We start from the raw sequence: 18,625 nt of genomic DNA on the forward strand, positions 1-18,625 counted from the left end.
ATGCCATCCAGGGTGCCTTCTCATTCATTGTAATGACTCAAGCCTGTCTTGTGCTCCTCATCTTAGAAAGAGGCCTCATCAGTTGAGCAGCATCTTTGGGGGGGGGGGTAAGTGCTACTTTTTTTCCAGCCCCAATTTCCCTGAGAAGAAACTGAGGCTCCAGTCCCACTCCGCAAATAGTTGGTAGCTTTGAATCCAGGTCTTTTTGTCTCCTAATTTTCATTTTTTTCCTCCCCCACCATGCCCTGCGGCTGCTGAGCCCTCAAGCTTGGAGGAAAACAGTATTTTGTGAAATGTTTTCTTGTGACTTCACTAAGTTGTTTTCTGCTCAGAAGTCTGGGGTCTGCGGGAGCATGCAGGCCTGGGGTGGGGGAGAGGGCCCACCTCCCTCCAGCCCAAGCCTTCTCTTCTGAGGTACCGGGGGGCGGGGTGGTTTGAGACGGTGGTTCACGGGCTTTGGGGGGGAGGAGCCAGCCCAGGGCTCGGATGCAGATGCTGTGGGTCTGGAGCCCACTTATGCCTCTCGCCTGCCGTGGGGGAGATCACTCGTCGCCCATGGTCCTCAGTGTCCTCGTTAGTGAGATGGTGCTAATACACCTGTTCAGAGGCTTCACTGCAATGAATTCGGGATGTAAAAGTGTTTGTCAGCGGAAGGGCCCGTGTGAGGTGGGCACCGTTTCCAACGCGCTGGCCACAGAGGGACGTGGTTCCCCTGCAGGACCAGGCTGGAGAGAGAAACTTGTGTCCTGAGATATCAGACCTACGAGCAGGTCAGTGCCACTCTGAATCCGCTCCCCACCCCCAATCCTTCTGCTCCTCCCCGCCCTGTGAGCACCCCAGACCCGAACACGGAGGGGACCCCAGCACCCTCCAGAGTGAGATGCCCAAGCACCCTAAAGGTGAGCCGTGAGTCCGTTTCAGCTCCGAGCTCTCCAGCTGCCTGCACGGGGCGGACGGCGCGCTGTGTGCGCAGACGCCGCGTGCGCAGACGCTGTGTGCGCAGACGCCGTGCGGACGGAAGGACGAGGGAACGAAGAAATGCCAGGCTGTGGGCGGGTCCAGACTGCACCTCCCGACCCCAGACTCCCATCTGGGCCTCCCCCGCCTTCTCCAGTCCCCACCCTTCCCTTCTCACAGCACGACACCAGGGCTACCAAAAAGGCAAACTGGACTTTATTATAAAGTTGGCTACAAAGTCACCACAGCACCATGAGGTGGCCTCCTGGGCAGGCCCAGGTGGTCTGGCAGCCGGGTGAGTCCCGCACCAGGTACACGCACTCGTGCAAGCACATGTGTGACAGCGGCAGGTCTGCCTTCCTCCACCGGAAAGGAACGTAGCGTCTCTTCACGCCCCCCACCCCAGGCGTGGGGCGCAAAAGTCACAAGAAGGGCCGCCAGGGCGGCAGAGTCCATCGGAATTGAAATCCCGTTACTGGTGTGTAGAGAATTCTACGTGGGTGTCGAGAGCCCCTCAGGGCACAGGCTGGCCCCAATGGGCGCTGCCTTTCCCCCACAAGGCCTGGGGGGGGTGGCTTGGCCCCCAGGAGTGGAGAACTGGCCCAGGCCCATGGGGCAGCGCGGGGGGAAGTGAGACTCCCCCGTTCTCCGCTTGAAATCCCATTCAAGGAAACTCACTACGAGTGAATACAGATTGAAATGGAAACTGGGATCGCTGGAAGTCTCTAAGTTTTAAAAAGAAGCCCCCTCCCTCGCCCTCCCTCCTCCCCTTACCCAATCCTGCACAGGGCCTAGGGAATCAGATACATCCCCCTCCGGCCCCTAGGGTCCCCCCAACAGTCCCGGGGGGGGTGGAGAGCAGCTCCACGTCTTGATGACAATATGCCATACTCGACGACGTTAAGTCACAGACTTATTCAAAACGTTGGTTCCCCTCCACTTCCATCTGCAGAGAGAGAGAGAGAGAGAGAGAGAGGACAGTCAGTGGGCCTATTCGGAGAGACAGGCTGAGGGTGTGGCACATAGTCCCGGCTTCAAACATGTCGGCCCCATGACTGAGCGACCACTAGAGGTTCATCGGGAAAGGGAGCAGTTTGGGCGGATGGACAGACACTGTGGCTGTAGTTCTGGGACGGACGGAGCCATAGCAGCAAGCCTCTGGTGGGGCCGGGGGACGAGTCTCACTCTCTCGACTTTTCCAAACACCCACAAACTCTTCCTCTGTATCCCCTTTAGAAGGCAAGACTACTGAGAGGCAGGAATCTAATGCCCCATCCACCCATCTGTGTGTGGCACTGGGCAAGTGTCTCTAACCCGGGGAACCCGATTGTTGTCATCTGTAAAATGGGCTGATGATGGCGTGTCTAGGTTCTTCCCAGAGTTAAGAAGTACAAACCATTGGTCAAGGATTCCCTTGCATTTTATCCCGCACCCCTAACCCCCGGCCCCCAGGGCTACTTCTTCTGAACTTGTGTATTGTTTTTCATTAGTTCTTATCCTCACTGCTACCCTGGGCAGCGGGCGATGTTTTCCATGAATGAAGTTGGGATACGGAGCGGGGCATTTACTCGTCTAACTCCGCCCAGCGTGTCCCTGGCAGGACAGGGCCTGGGGCTGGACTCACCTTCATGGAAGCTGTCTTGAACTCGGCTCTGGAGTTGATGCAACTCATCGGTAAACCCATCGTAGGGGAATGCTGAGACACCTGTCTCAAAGGCGGTTTCATATGTGGCCAGGTCCTCCAGGAAGCTGTGGTCTTCTGGGGACAGGTTGTTGCAAGGTGACAAGGCCCCTCCGGGGGCCGCTGTCTCGGGATCCTCTGAATTCCATTCCCCATTGGGGTCTGGGGTGGAGAGATCCACGAAGATGTCTTCCACGGGCGTCTCTTCCAGGAATATGTCATCCGGGCCGACCAGGAAGTCCAGCTCCTGGCATTTCCAGGGTTTCAGGTCAAGGCTGAGCACGGGAGGGCCAGCCCCCGACAAGGACAGGTTGGAGTCCAGGGGCTCCAGCCCCCCAAGCGGCTCCAGCCCACCCGTGCAAGCCTCGGCCGAGAAGGGCCTGTCCATGCCCTGAGCCAACTGGCTGATCTGCTGGATGAGACGGTCGATCTCGTGCTGCTCCTTCTCGGAGTAGTGGAAGAAGCTCTGCTTGACTGGGGAAGCCTCGGGCGTAAGCAGGCCTTCGGGCACCAGGGGGACGTCCACAGACAGCGGGCCCCGGAGCTGGGCTAAGGCCAGGAGCGTGCAGTCCCCATTACCAGGGCTGCTGGGACTTGGAGGCAACTTCTCATAGAGAAAACTGCATCCTTCCTGGGCGAAGTAAGTCTTGGTGGGACTGGGGCTCGGTTGCTCTGGGAAGGTTTGGCTGGGGCTGCTCAGGTGTGCTTGGAAGGCGGTGCTGGGAGGAGTCAGCTGCTCACGGGCGGTGCTGCCCAGGGGCTCCGGGAAGGTGGCAGTGCTGGGGAGCAGCTGATCTGGGAAGCCGGAGGTGCAGGGCGCCAACTGCTCTTCGTAGCTTCTGGCCGAGATTTCGGTCAGCGGGCCTTGCAGGGGACTAGTCAGTGGATCTGGGAAGGTCGCGCTGCTGGGCGTTAATTGGTCAGAGAAGGTCACGGTGCTCGGAGTCAGCTGTTCTTGGAGAGAGCTGGACGGAGTGGGCAGGTGGGTCTGGAAGGGCTCGTGGAGGCTGAAGAGGAAGGCGCAGCCTCCCGGCTGGCGGGGTGTGTAGGGTGGGGTGCACACGAGATCCTTGCTCAGACCGGCTTGGAGAGAAGGCTCCGGGCCGGGCGGGAATGTCAGGTAGCTGAAGCCCAGCTCTTTGGAAGGCCGGGGAAGCTCTTCTGATGTCGAGACAGCACCCATCTCGGGGGCACCGGGGAAATGGGTGCTTCTGGGAGCCCCCAGGGCTGGGGCAAAGAGGGGGTTAGGGCTGGAGCACGGCTCCCGGGAGAGGACGTTCTCGGGGAATGAGGGCAGCACGGCTGGGGTGCCCAGGATGTAGGCTGCCCGGGTGTCTTCCGAGTTCAGCTGCTGGCGGAGACTCCAGGCCTCCGTGTTACTGGAAGGGGGAGAAGACGCAGCCGGTAAGGATTTGCCGTCTCTTCCCGGGGCAGTTCCCCAATTTGTGTCTCCTCCGTGACCACCTCCCCCGTGCACCCCCAGGCTGCTCCTGCCACGCGGCTCACCTGATTGGGTAGTTATTGGCCGTGATGGGGCCTTCGGGACCTTCTGAGTATAACAGGCAATAAATCCAAGCCCAGCCTCCAGGCTTGGCCTGCAGTCTCACGACCATCTCCGCCTGAATGTCTCCACTCTCAGCCACTGAGGGGAAAGAAAACACGAAGAGTTAGGGCGCACACCAGGCAACACCACCTAAACTATCACCCCCACTGACCTCTCCACTGGGTTGGGGTATCCATGACACCCTCTTCTGACAGCCTTAACCTGAACCACTCAGCTCCCCACCTTGACCTCACCACTTGGAGTCCCCCAGTTCTGATGCTATTCTCCCCTTGACTCCTCACTCTAGTGTTCACCCTATAGCACCCAAAACTCTTGGCCTCTCGTATCTCCCCGGCATCGGTCTTGACCGGAGCCCTTCTCTGTTGGGTCTCGCACGCCCTTTCCCAGCTCCCTGCCTTGCCCCCGGCTTCTCTGGACACTCACACAGGCGGTAGTGTTGAGAGGAGGCGTGGCCCAGGTCCTCGGGGTGCAGCAGTCCATACCATGACTTACAGAGCAGCTCACTGCGCTCAAAGCCCAGGTAGATTTGGACACTGGGAAAGTGGAAAGGGGGAGGTCAGCTTTCTGTTTGCCCTGCTTGGCCCGGACATCTCATCCCCTCCCAGGTCCTACGCCCCCTTAGGTCCCGTCCTTCTTGCCCCTGACTCCAGAATCTAGGGTCCCCTCATCTCCGGTCTGCCTTCCTCTTGGGGTCCCAACACTCTGGGCTCACCTCTCAGAGATGTCCAGCAAGGCCAGGTCCTTAGCGTGACGGCTCTGGAACATGGCCAAGAAGAGCGCGGCGGGGCCGGGGCCAGGGCCGAGGCGGGGCCTGGGCTCCAGTGGGGCACAGAAGGCTGTGAACACCGGGTTTCCTGCCCAGTAGGCTCCAGGCGGGTGAGCGTGGAATCGGCCTCGGATCAGCACCAGTTTGTTGCCTGCGCTCTGGCGCCTGAGAGACTTGGAGGTGTTGAAGCGGCAGCGGAAGAGGCGATCTGGGTGAGCGAAGAGGAGCACTGATTAGAGGGTGAGTGGCTGAGAGAGACCGGAGGCGGGGAGGAGCAGGGCAGCAGAAGGGAGACTGGGTTGAGGAAGGGAGGGAAGAGTTCTCACCGGCATCCAGGGCAGAGGGCAGGGTCAGCTGCTGGCGCACGGTTAGGTGGTCAGCTGGGTCGATGATGTCGTAGATGCTGTCACCCTGCGCAACCAGGTCCACCTGGAGACAGGTGAGGAAGAGGTGACCGTTAGTGGAAGCATTGAGATCTGATCCTTGACACCTAGCATCTTGCAGGGTGTACACCCTCACTCCTGAGCAATCCTCGGATTCTGAGAAATGGAAAGCTCATTGGGCCCCCTCTGCGCCCCCTCTGCGCCCCCCCCCAAGCTGAGAGAGCCCCTCAGCACTCACCATGCTGTGGCCCAGGTGTTCGCTCACACTCTCGGACAGGTAGAGCAGCTTCCCTTCGGCCGTGAACACGAGCAGAAACCCAGGGAGCGCCGCCACGATGTCTTCAAGCTCTTGGGCTGAGAGAAGTCCCGTGGGGCCCGCCAGGGGAGTGCCTGCGGGGCGAGAGGGCACGGCGGGTCAGGGGTACGGCCGGGATGCGAAGAGGAAGTGAGGCAGACGTGGAGTGAATCTCAGAAAACCCGGAGGAATTCCTCACGGACCTGCCTCTGCACACACCTGTTGACCCACCGCCTGCGTCTCTTGCCCGGGGAACCTGTTGCTGGACCTCTAGGTCGGGGCTGGGGCTTCCGCGCCCCCCGGGTTTCAGCACCGCGGACAGCGCTCCGAGGCCGCCCTGGCGTTCAGCACCGCGGGCAGCGCCTCGCCAACCCGGTGGTGCTGCCTGCGCCGCGGCGAGCGCTTCGAAGGCTGCAGAAGCCCTTCCTTTCAGCCCGGCGAACCGAGGCTGAGCTGCCCGCCAGGCTTCGGCGGCTCCGTCTCTGCAACTTCCCGGGCTTCCCTCCGCGGGCTCCCGGGGCGCCTCTGCGCTGGCGGGAACCGGGGTGGCTCTGTCCTGCCTACCCTCTCCTAAGCCTGGCTCTAGGGACGCTGCCCGGGCTCTCTGTCCTCCACCCAGACCACGGTGGAGTCTGGACCGAGCTCAGGAGGAAGAGTAGGAGGTCCTCAGTCCCCCCAAGTCCCTTCTCTCCCCGGCTGGCCAGCCGGGTGCCCTGGGAACGCGGCAATCCCCGCGGGCTCCCTCGCTCCCCACTGGCCCGGCGTCCTGCAGCTCCGGCCCCGGGCGGCCCCGGTGCGCTCACCTCCAGCGAAGAAGACGCCCTTGCGGGTGTAGATGCAGGCCAGGCTCATGATGTGCAGGTAGGACAGCCGGACCTTGTCCGCCTCGGCCAGCGGCAGCAGCTCCTTGAGGTTCCGGATCTCGGCGTTGATCTGGTCGCGGCGCGCCTTGGAGGCGCCCTTGGTGGAGCGGTACATGGCTGGCGGCTGAGGCGCTCGGGCTCCGGCTCCGGCTCCGGCTCCGGACACCTGCGGTCCCGTCCCGACGGCCGGCGGCTTCCTCCCGCTCGCTTCCCAGGCTCTCGCTCGCTCGCTCTCTCGGGCGCGCTCTCTCTCTCTCCGCTCTCCTCTCCCGGGCTCCGCTCGGCTGCGCTGCCCCCTTCGCCTGCCTCCTGCCGCCTTATATAGCTCCTGCCACGCGTGGGGGGGCTCGCTTTAGGGAAAGGGGGGGCGGGAAAGCGGGAGGCTGGGCTAAGCAAGCTGCAGCGGGAGCCGCTGGCGGGGCGGGGGGGGGGCCCTCCTCCCTCCCCGGCCTCCGACGTCATCGCGTGACGTAGAAGGGGAGCGGGAGGGGGCCAGAGGGAGGGGGAGACGGAGGCTGCGGAGGGGGCCCCGGGCGGGCTGGCGGCCGCCGAGCCCAGAGGCAGGCGCTGCGGCGGGGAGGCCTGGAAAGGGGGCGCCGGGGCCCAGGCGTGGTCCCCGGGCGCTCAGCGGAGCAAAGGGACAGGGCGATGGGGCCTCTCCCGGCTGCAGAGGGCGGGGAGAGGCTGGTTGCGGCCGAGACTTTCCTAAGGAGAGGAGGGCGTGGAAGAAGGGCAGCGCTGGCCACAACCCCCACCCCCCTCCCCATTTGCCAGACAAAGGTCACGTTCGCGGAGGGTCGGGGGGAGAGAAGGGCCTTGCTCGGCCTCGCGCGGCCTCTGTGGGAAAGGCCACGGCCCGCGCGTCTCCCCGGGGATCCCCCCGTCTGGGGTTCCCTTAGCCCCGTTCCAGCAAGAGCCTCCTCCTCCCACCCCCGTCCGAAGCAGGCCCGGGCGGGTCAGCAGGGGAGTCGCGGGGGGTGGGGGTCCAAGGCCCGAGGCCGGGGTGAAAAGGGGTGCTGAGGCAGAGGGACCAGCTGGGTCTGGCCGTGGTTCTCCGTTCCCCCCCGCCCCAAATAGCCCCACCGATGCCAGCGCGGTAGTCTGCGGCGATTTCTGGCTTTCCTGTCCACTGATTAACCTCGTCCACCGGCAGGGGAAACTGAGGCAGGGTGCCGGGACACGACAAGGATCTGAGTCTGCCTCTAGGGTGTCCCCGCCCTGCCCCCGCCCCCAAAGAGAGCGGCTCCCCCCACCCCACCCCGCCGGGGTGCCAGCTGGTGTCTCCCGGCGGCCCGGGCCGGGGGCGGGGGCGGGGGCGGGCCCGGGGAATCCCAGCTCCTTATTTGGAGAGGAATCCTCCGGCGCCTGCCGCGACGCGGTGGCGGCGGGCGGAGCCTGGCTGCCTCCGCACCGCTCCGCAGGGCTCCCCCGCCTCCGGCGGCGGCGGCGGGGAGGGTGGGGGAGCGGCGGAGAAGCGAGGGGGCCGTGCCGGACAGTCCGAGGTCCTCGCACCTACAAGGGACCCCCCCGCCCCGGTCAGGCTGTCCGCAGCGCCCACCCGGACCCTCCTCATGGTCGCCGCCCGGGCTCCTCTCTCAGTCCCTCCGCCTCCCCGCTCCGCCCGCCTGGACCGAACTAGTTCATCTCTAGGCCTGTTGGCGGCCTGTCCCAGCCTCGCGCGCCCTGTGCGCCCCCTCCCCAAACGGCCCTCCGCGCGCTCGGGTCTCCTTCCCGCGACAGTTCTGGCGCCCTTGCCCTGCCTCCCTCTCCTCTCTCCTTCCAGCACAGACGATGTCTCTCTCGGGGGGCCGAGGGACTCCTTTCTGTCCCCCAAGGACTCCGTAAAAGGAGAAGGAAGTGGGCTAGATCCTAGGGCATCTACCATGCGAAGTTCTCACTTGGGGGGCGGGGGGCTGCGTGAAGTCACTCCAGGGGCTGGAAATGAGGTCACTTAGAAAAGGGGGAGAGGGGTTTGGCCTGGTCGTAGAAAGCCACATAGGAAGCGTGAAGATGGACTTCGACACCAAAAATGAAATTTGGGGTCAAGGAAGTCCTCCCTCCTGGTGGGAAAGTGTGGAGGCCAGGGAGACAGACTGGGAGGGGGAGAGGCCGAGAAGGGTGTGTGTGTGGGGGGCGGCGCTAACCCTGACCTCCCGTGCCATTTTGACGGATGTTGGGGCCACCCCCACCAGCCATCTCGCGCTCCGTGTCGCCGCTGAGATGGAGGGAGGGAGGGGGCGTGTGTGTCTGCCACAGTCTGCAGCCCTATTTGTCTGGGTGACGGAGAGATAGTTCCACCTCCACCTCTATCCGACCCCTCGTGTGCCCACCCACCCCTCCCTCGGGCTTCCACGGGGACAAGGCCGTGATCTTTGGATGCCCTTCTTGTAGGAAAATCCTGGGTAGTGTTCCTGTTCTTCTCCCCCACGGACGAAGCTTTAGTCCCGTCTGGGAGACACGCTTGGTGTCCCTGTCCATGGTCAAGGGTTTATTGCCCTGCTCCGGCTGATCTTGAGCAAGCAGATCGTATCCACAGCGAAAGACCGAGGCGCTGGGCGCTGTCCGTGGTCCTGAAAAAAGTCACCAGGGAAGTCTGCCTGGGCCGTGGTCTGCCTGGGCCATCAAAGCAGAGCCACCCAGGCCTCGGAGCCGGGCCCCAGCTGGGTGTCTCCTCTGAGGGCGAATATGGGGGAGGGGACTTCTGGGGCCGAGAGTTCTGAGCTCTAGGCACGAAGCCAGCATGGGGGGGAGGACTGGACTCCAGGGGGGAGCCCTCGGATTTTTCCAGGAGCACAGGCCGAAGGGGGAGGGGGGAGAGGGAGGCACTCTGGAAAGAGAGAAGGGTCTAGAAAGGGACCAAGGAGCAGGTAGAAAAAGGCTCGTCCTTGCTCGCCCACTCCGACTCAAGCCAACGAGCTCTGTGTGCCCCCATGCCTCCTCTCCCTGGGCCGGCCCCCACTCCCCTCGCCTCCCACCTCCGCGGAGCTATTTTTAACAGTGCCGAACCCAAAATAGCCTGGCAGCAGCTTCAGGCCGTGGGAGAGGAGCTATTTATATCGCCAGTGATGGTTCCAAAATAGCAAGCAGGAGGAGGGGGGCGGCTGGCACACTAGAGAGCTCCTGGCCGCTGCTAAAAATACTGGCAGTGTGAGTCATCCTGGCCTGGCTGAGTCACCCCACTCTTCCCCCGCCCCCCACAAGCGGCAGGCAGCAGCGGCGGCAGCGGCAGCAGCAGAATGGGCTAAGAGTTGGAGCCCGAGATTGGGGGGAGGTACCAGAGCCCACAAACTATAGGAAAGTGGGCAAGGGGATGCATTGAGGGAGGGGCCGTGGGCCGAGTGTGTAGAAGAAAGGAGGGGGCAGGAGCCACCCAGTCAGGTCCACCGAGGGAGCCTGCAGCATTCCCAGCTCTGCGCTGTTGCTCGGGGATGCTCGGGCCGGGCCGTGGGGCTCGGGGGTGGGGGGGAGCCAGGCCGCAAGGGCGTGCCTGGGCCTGTGTCCGTTCGGCCATGCCCGCGTCTGTACGTCTTTGTGCATCTGTGCACACGTGTCTCTGCAGCCCCGTGTCCGTGTCCCGGTGTGTCTATGCCGGCCTGTATTTTTAAAAGTGTCTATGGCTTCTTGTGTTATATGCAGTTCTATGCTTGTGCCCGTATGTTTTTATGTGTTTACAGTTTTCTGCGTGCCTGCCCGCCCATGCGAGTGTTTGCATCCACACCTGTGTGCACCCTGGGCCTTTCTCTCTGGGCGTCCCATGCTGTGCACGGATTGGCGTGCACCCCCAGCCGCAGCGCACCTGCGGTTGCCCTCTCCCTGGATGTCACTTCTCGGGCTTTTGCATCGTCTCTCCCTGGCTAACCTCTCTCCACCCAGGCACCTACCCCTCTTCCCAGCCCTTGGCCCCCAACCATTTGTGAAGTTCCCTCTGTTGCATTCCATCTCTAGTAAAAGGATGGAGGGAAGGAACCCCATATGACCTCTCCCTTTTCCCTTGAATCATCCTGAATCTTCCCTGGCCTGCAAGAGTAAGTGGTTTTCCATCACTCCATATTTGGGGAGCCGAGAGAAGGACTTTCTTTAGTTCTAAAAAAATTCCTGGTGTGGGCACAGGCATGCGCGACACACACACACACACACACACACACACACAGCTGAGAGAGAGAATGAGAGAAAAATATCAAGGTCCCTTCTTTACCGAGAGGAGCTCGCATCTGTTGCCATAGCAACCCGCCCACTCCTTCCCTGAAAAATCACCAAGAAGAGGTGATGGCATCGAGGAGAGATTGGCTGATTTCTTTCTTTATTATTTTTTTTTCCGAAAAAGGGCTTTTTCTAGCAAGGACAGGCCGTGAGACCCCCCCCTTGCCCCCATCTTGCCATAGCTTCATCGGGATGTGGAGGGGCATCACCCTTTCGCATCTATCAGAGGAGAGGAGATGTACCTCTTCCACAGGTTTTGAGGAGGATGACCCCCTGGGAGGGAGCTGGAGGGTGAGTAGGGAGTCTGCTTCTTCGGAACAACACAGAGGCTCCTGGTTAGGGCTGCTTTTCTGGAGAGAAGGCAAAGGCCTGGACCTAGCACTGTCCAGTGTATCCCATCTTGCCCTGGACAAATGTATCCATGTGGAGGAGAAGGAGGGAGGAAGGGAATGAAAGAGAGAGAAAGAATGAATATCCCACGGATGTCACTTACGGGATCTGCAGAGCACATGACAAGACACCAAAGAATGCACGCTGTCCGTGGTGGTCAGACAAGACAGGTGGACAAGATGGCTCAGGAAAGGCCCCTCAGTGCAGGTGGTGGAGCTGCAGTCACCACCAGGCCACAAGTGTGGCTACTGGACTTGCACCCCAGGGAGCTGGGGCCATAGGCAGCCATTCTGGGGGGGCACCAAAGCTTACCCTTCCTTTACTCTAGTCCCTGCCTGAGTCTCAGAGACCTCCTGTAAAGCCTGGCCCCCAACCACTGCAGCCACACCACTCTCTCAGGTGAACCCTAGCCTTCCGCCAAATGACGGGGTGGTGGGGAAGAAGAGACCTCATGTTTCCTCCTATGCTTGGCTTGCTACAGAAATGGGGTCACTCGGGGCTGCAGGTTGGAAAGCCGGGCCAAGAGTCTGACTCTGGAGAGAAACACGTCCACCTGCTAGCGGGCTGCCGCCACCACCAGCAGTCAAGGGCACGGCCTGGGGAGGGGGGTTAGCTCTACGTGAAGTGATGGGACAGAGGGATGAAAAGACCCTGCTCTGACCTGTTACCTTAATCTCGTGACAAATCTGACTGACGGTTGATGCCCATTTGATAGATGACAAAACTATGGCTCAGACACAGGTAATGCCTTACTCAATGTACCACAGCAAGCCACTGGCAATGCTGGGCCTTATGCCACCCCCCAGCCCGCCGCACCAGCCCAGACATTACGGGGTACCGCAGTGGTCAACAAACGCTGGCCTGCATGCCACTGAGTGTTTTTGTAAATAAAGTTTTATTGGCACACATCCCACTGTGTACATACTGTCCAGGGCTGCTTTCACCTCCAGTGGCAGAGCCGAGCAGGTGACGCCCTCTGGCCTAGAGAGCCTGAATTATTTACTCACAGACTTTCTACAGGAAGAGTTTTCCATTCCATTGTTTTTTTAGAGTCGAGGATGAGCTCAAACTAGAAATATTTCTGTACGTCTCTACTTTTCTCATCCAGGAGCTCTCTGGGCCCTGGGCACACCGGGCTGCCCTTTCGTCTCCCTTCCCTGCCCCAAATGCCGCGGAGCCACGGCGTCCTGCTCTCCCTGAGGGTGGAGAGACGGACAGCCTCGTACTAGCCCCCAGCCCTTTGCAACTGTGCCGCTGCAGCCTCCCCCAAGTGCGAGCGATGCTCCACGTCTGCTCCCGTGGCGGCATGAGTTGAAGTTGGCAGTGAAGAGTCAGGTACTCCGTTCCACCGCCATCCCAACCCCGGGCTCAGGGCTGCCTTTTGGGAAGGGGGGGGTGTCCCATCGTTAGGGGTAAAGATATCATTAGGGGACAATGTCTTAGTGGGAGGAAAATGACAGCACTGTGGGGTCCCAGGCCTCTGGAGCCTCCAGTCTGACCCAGGGGAAGGAGCTCCACACCCCTTCTGGGAGAGGTGAAGTCACTCGCTCAGGGTCCCCCAGCTAGAATGAGACGAGTGCAGAATTAGAATCCAGGCTTTCTGCTGTCTGCTTCTTTCTGTCTTTGAAAGATGGTTCCTCTGAATTCATGGGTTTGAAGCCATGCAAAGGTTTTCTAACGGGTTCCCGAGTCCGTCCCCGTCCGGGGTCTAGGGCCCAGCCGTCCGCCGTGGCAGCGGCGTGGCGTGGGTGGCTGGTGTGTGCTCTCCTGTCTTCCTCTGCACCCCAGCAGGAGGTGCTTTCTCTCCCAAGGCCCTTTCGTTATCCTACCACTCCCCCAACGCCACTTGCACAGAGAAGTATTCAGAACGTTTTTTTCTATTTATGGTTATGAAATCAACAAATCTCATGTGAAGAGGGTACACGCGGGCGCCCACGCGCTGAGACGGTCAGAGCTGCATGAGTGGGCTGAGCGGAGAAGGTGGGGGACGTGGAGCCGAGGGGGGAGCGAGAGAGGGAGGGAGGAGCTCAGGTGGGAAAAGAAGGAGCTTTTCTGGGCAAGGGCCTGAAGGCAGGGCCGAGGGAAGAGGGCACAGGAGTGAGTCAAACCGGCCCGTGTTCCCCGGGGGGAAGGGCAATCAATCAGCTGAAAACACTCCTCAAATGCAGAGCGGGGGCCCAACCCTCTGCGGCCCCGAGCGGGGGACAGGCATGCAGGACACCGGCCTTGCGCTCAGGGAGCTGGACGTCCGGCGGAGGAGACCGGCCCTCCACCATTCATCGGCAGTTCGGCCTTGGCCCCGTTCCAGAGTCCTGCCCACCGCCACTCTCTGGCTGGCGAATCCCCCCTTGCCCTGCTGGCCCCCCAGCGGGGTCCGGGATTCCTTCTCAGTCCCCCTCACAGACCTCTGTGCTTCCTGGGCCTGCACTGTTGCTGCTGTTTGCCTGTCCGTCTCCCCCACCGGCATCTGTGCTGCTCTCCCGAGTCTCGGGGTCCAGCCGGGGCCCGGCGCAGAGCGGGTGTCAGCACGTCACTCGCTCACGCACACGCGTGCGAGGGCAGAGTCTGGGCCAGGCCCCGCGCCAGGCCCTGGCAACGCAACAGTTTGAAACCCACGCCTTGTCTGGACCTCAGGGGGCATCCGGGCTGGTGAGAACGTGGGACCTGGGTGGAGCCATGTAAGCGGGACGACTGCTGTGAGGGAGGCGCCATGGTGTCTGGGGACAGCACAACCAGGAGGTGCGGAGAGGCGGGGAAGCCTCGGGTCCGGGGGTCGGCAGGCCGGGAGGCTGTGCTGGCTGACCGGGGTGGACGGGGCGGACAGAGGGGCTCAGCCTTGTGCGTGAGACCACACAGGCACAGGCAGCCACCAAAGAGCCACAGCAGCCCGAGGCCGCCGACAGACGTGCGGAGCGAAGGCCGAGGCGGGCAGCACAGCTGAAGGCAGCTGAGCCCCCACCTCCAACAGGAGGCTCAGCGCTACGGGCAGGACGGAGACGAAGTGGCTCGGCCTGGAGCAGAGGGCCCCTGGGGAAAGGACTACGTTCTCTGTGGACCAGCAGGAGGGTGGGAGGGAGTCTGAGGCTGGGGAGACAGGGCGTGGGGTGGTCCGGGGAGGCTCTGGGGCGAGAGGCCCACGCGGAGTCCTGGCTCCTTCACACTGGGCAAGCGACTTAACCTCTTGTGCCTCAGTTTACTTATCTGTTAAAGAGGGATGGGAAAGCCCTGGCTGGCGTAGCTCAGTGGATTGAGCGCAGGCTGCGAACCAAAGCATCGCAGGTTCGATTCCCAGTCAGGGCACATGCCTGGGTTGCAGGCCACGGCCCCCGGCCACCGCACATTGATGTTTCTCTCTCTCTCTCTATCTCCCTCCCTTCACTCTCTAAACATAAATAAAATAAATCTTTAAAAAAAACTTAAAAAAAAGGGATGGGAGAAGAAAATAGTGGCTGTATCAAAGGGTTAATGAGAAATTAAATGAAAGCTCTTGGAACAATGCCTGGTTCACAAAGGAGCACAATCAATGTTGAGTGTTAGTCATGACTTTAACTTCATGAAAAACATCACTTCGAAGGAGGTTCTGACGAGACGGCAGGGGCTGGTTTGTGGGGCAGCCCCCTCCCTGCCACTGTTAGTGTGTAAACGGTGGGGGTGGGGGGCCTGGACACCCACCGGCTCTTCGCGGCCTTGGCCCAACTTGGTCTGAGACCGCCAGTGGGCTGGGCCCGGCCGGGGCCGCAGCAGTCCCCAAGAGAAGGACAAAGGTGACAGCCAGGCCCGGGGAGGTCGGGGGAGTCACACAACGGCACCCTGAGGGCTCCGGCCCGGGCCCGGTGGCTCCTCCCTCGGGCATCCCTGGCCTGCGTGCTGCTCAGCAAGTCCAGGGAGGGGAGGCCCCCACGCCCCGCCAGCGCGCAGCCACCGAGCTCCCCTGGCCGTTTCCCTGGAACCAGCCTGGTCACCTCCATCCCCAGCTTAAAACCGTCCCAGCTTCCAGCGCTCCCTGTGACCAGCAGTCCCCTCGGCCCTTTTGTCCCCTTCCGCTCACAGGTGCCTAGGCCACCAAAGGCTCCATGTTCAGGGGTCTCCTTGAGACCACCCGAATCCACCTCGCAACAGGAGAGTTGACAGGTGCAGCACTCACCTGCACCTCACACCCCCCCTCACGCATTAACTCATCCACACCTCACGGCAGCCCTGTGGCGGCTGTTGGGCCACTGTGATCCCCGCTGGCTCTGGGCCCAGCGGAGAGGGGTCTGCAGGGAGTGTGGCCCACCCACTCCCAGGGGAAACGGCACGGATTAAAGGCTGAGGTGATCAAGAGAAAGCAGTAGGGCTGGGGATGGCCAGAGATGGAAAGGAAGCCCTAGAAGCAACCCAGAGGACCCCCCCCATCACCCACCAAGAGCAGGGGGACGAGGCTCCCCACCAATGGCACTGCCAGAACTCAGGGAGTGGGTGGAACCATGGCAAGAAGAGGGTAGCAGCAACTATGGCCTATTGATGGAGAGGCTTCTGGAAGCAGAAAAAGGGGAGTCCTGTGCAGATGGGGAGGGGATACCAGGAAGCTTGAGGAGAAAAGACCATCCAGGTGAAGGGAAGGCTCCCGATTGGCCCGGCACAAAGAGGGCGTGGCCTGGAGGGGCCTCTGACAGGGACCTGCAGATCCGGGAAGGACTGGAGGTAGCCTTAGTCTAGGCACCCCCAGACTGTGTTTGATGTGGGGGAAACCAGATAGGGCAGGAGGGTCAGGGGACACGTGTTCTGGTCCTCGCTCTGCCACCAGCCTCCTGGGGTGTTATGCAAGTCCCTTCCCCTCTCTAGGCCTCAGTTTCCCTACTTGCAAAAGGGCAGTGGGTTGGATGGCTTGGTCTGGGAGGGTCCTCCCATCCCTGGCACTCCGAGCGTCTCTGAGCCAAGGTCCCACCTGGCCAGCGCCTCCCAGGCTTCGGAAGCCAGATGCTGCTGCCCTGAGGCCAAGTTTCGTGTGGGGACGAGCCCGTGTGCTCAGTGCCAGGGCTGAGTGGGCCTGAGGGCCCCAGGGCACCACGCACTGGATGAGCAGGGCCACTCTGGGCCCTGGGGACCTGGCCTGTGTGGACCGAGGGGGGAGGGGCAACAGGAACTAGAGCTGACCCTGGGTTTTCCTTTGTCAAAACCAACCTATCAGGGGCCGTTCTCAGGTCCGCGCCAAGTGCGTCAGGGACTCACCACTGGAGAGGTCCGAGGGTCTTCACGGGGTGTAGAACAAGCCCTCCTCAGAGACGTCCATGCGGTTCCCTTCCGCGCATTGAAGGCTCGGGCCTGGCAGTGGGTGTCCCTTGGAGAAGCCACTCAAGGCTCACGGCTAACTTTTCCAGAGCGTGAATCTCTCTCCTCTGCCAGGCTTGGTCCCCGCCGCAGCTGGGCTGGCTCGGATCCACCTCTGGGTCCCCAGCCCTGGTCCAGAGGAGCGGCCCAGAGATGTCGGGAACCTACACAGCTCCTTGGACACACGGTCCAGCACCTCACAGCCATCTTCCACCAGCCTGGGTCCAATGCCCCTGTGGGTGCGGCGGGAAGGGTGCAGCCTTCTCAGGGTTGGGCAGGAAAGTGCAGAGGGCTGGGTCCACCTGGCCCTGGGGGTCCTGCCAGAGCCTGCAGGCCACACTTCCATCCCGAGAGGCCAGCAGGCCCTTGTAAGCAGTCTGGGGAAGGTTTGGCTCAGGAAAGTTCCAGAGAGCCGGTTGCTGGGCTGCAGGACGCCTTCGATGGAGGCAGACATTCACAAGCAGCAACCTGGCTGGTTGGTCACAGAGTCCAGGGCAATCCAGAAGCGGGTCCAGAATGAGGTGCATCCAGAAAGCCCACCAGGTCTGGGCTCTGCTGGGGAAGCAACAGCAGCTGGTGCCACAGCGGGAGGGGAGCCCTCCGGCCTCTCCACTGGGCGCAGGGCAGGGGCCCCGGACGGACGTTCTGTGCCAGTTATTTCCGACGTCAAGGAACGGGGGACTCACCTCTGTCTGGGAAGTCAGCACCCCCGGGGCTCTGGCGCATGCTCTCCCGGAACATGCCCTGTGACCTCGGTCAAGTCACCACTTTTCTCTAGGCCTCGGTTTCCCTTTCAAGTTAATGAAGGGGTCGGGGAAACTGCCAAGCGGCCTTCTAGCTGAGATCCTAACGTGACCGCAGGCTGAGCCCCAGGAGAAAAGGCGGAAGCAGGAGGCTGGAGGGGACTCGGGTCTCCAGAGACCCAGGGTGGCCTCCTGAGCGATGGAGTCCTCACCTGGTGTTCTCGCCCTGCGGCCTTGTCCAGAGAGGATCCCCCAGCGCTCTAGGCCTGGCATCTTGTTTTCTTCCAAGGTTCCTATGGAAGCAGAGTCTCCCCTGTTGGGGAGTGGGGTGGGGTGAGGGGCAAGGGCAGGACCTCCTGTCTCCATGGTTGAATTTCCCCAAAGTGAGTGGAGGGTGCTAAGGCTGGGGTGGGGGTTACGGTACAGGGGGCTTCCCGGGCCCAGGCCGTGCGGCGGAGTCGAGGCTTGGGGGCGGGGGCAGCTCCCGGGCTCTGGCGGAGTCGCCACTCCGCCAGTTGCCTTTAAAAGGCGCCAGCGCGCGCGCATCAGCAGAAGGGCTGCGGCTCTCTTCCAAAATAGGCAAGAACTGGGAGGCCACGGGAGACCAACTGCGAGCATCGCAGACGTCACCCGGGGCCTCCCTCCCCACCGCCTGCATCAGATCTCCATGGCAACGGCGTACCACAGCCGCAGATGAATGAGCCAGAGCGAGGGAGCGCGCATCTATGCGCGCTCCCTCTTTCAGGCGTCCCAGCACCTAGGCTGTCCTGGGGAAGGGGATGCAGACCCAGCGCCAGGAGGAAGGGGGCGCCCTCATATTCAAAAAGACTCCAAGACCATTTTGTGTCCCGGGAACCCAAGAGCTCCTCGGTTCAGGCCCCCAGGGTTCCCCTTTGTTCCCATCTCCCCTCTCACTTCATTACCTCTCTCTGCTCCCCAAACTCTGCGGAAAAACAGACATCAATGCTTAAGGCGCCACCGCGTGGCCGGTGACGGCACTGCGTCAAGCGTGCTTACGGCTGGGGTTCCACCGCCTATGTCGCCCTCTGGTGTTTGAGAGCGGGAAGAGCATAACATAGCTCAGCAGGCTTGACCTCAGGACTCTAATTAACAGAGGCATCATTATAACTTCGGCAGTTACCGAGTAGTGAGTGCTCCCGAGCTGTCGGACACCGCTAAGCGCTTTCTCGTGTCACTTTATTTCACTCTCACAGCAACCCTGCAGTGCAGGTGTGATGAGGAGGATGAGGATGAGGATGAGGATGAGGATGAGGATGTTGATGATGACACTTTGCTGCCATTTTACAGGCGAGAAAAACAAGCTGAGAGAATCACAGCTTGCCCAAGATCCCGCAGCTGTACGGGGCAGAAACGCCACCTGAACTCCTGATCGCGTGGACAGCGCTTGGCCCCTCCCTTCCGAATCCTGGTCTCCTTTGACCCACCTCAGAGTCTCCTGACATCAGCAGGACA

At 61.6% G+C, this 18,625-nt stretch overlaps 1 protein-coding gene across 1 annotated transcript; it reads right to left on the bottom strand.

The window, feature by feature from the left end:
• Positions 1 to 1,788: 1,788 nt before the first annotated feature.
• NPAS4 (neuronal PAS domain protein 4) lies at positions 1,789 to 6,624 on the bottom strand. The gene is made up of 8 exons (XM_045855387.1): positions 6,450 to 6,624; positions 5,590 to 5,741; positions 5,295 to 5,397; positions 4,915 to 5,176; positions 4,626 to 4,735; positions 4,145 to 4,280; positions 2,582 to 4,017; positions 1,789 to 1,903 (listed from the first exon to the last, which is right to left on the bottom strand). The coding sequence occupies exons 1-8, from the start codon at positions 6,622 to 6,624 to the stop codon at positions 1,875 to 1,877; spliced, it is 2,403 nt and encodes an 800-aa protein (XP_045711343.1). The 3' UTR covers positions 1,789 to 1,874.
• Between the last annotated feature and the right edge of the window lie 12,001 nt (positions 6,625 to 18,625).

The sequence above is a fragment of the Phyllostomus hastatus genome, unplaced genomic scaffold (assembly GCF_019186645.2).
Source record: "Phyllostomus hastatus isolate PE091 unplaced genomic scaffold, TTU_PhHast_1.1 phas_scaffold_11, whole genome shotgun sequence".
NCBI classification, from domain to species: domain Eukaryota; kingdom Metazoa; phylum Chordata; class Mammalia; order Chiroptera; family Phyllostomidae; genus Phyllostomus; species Phyllostomus hastatus.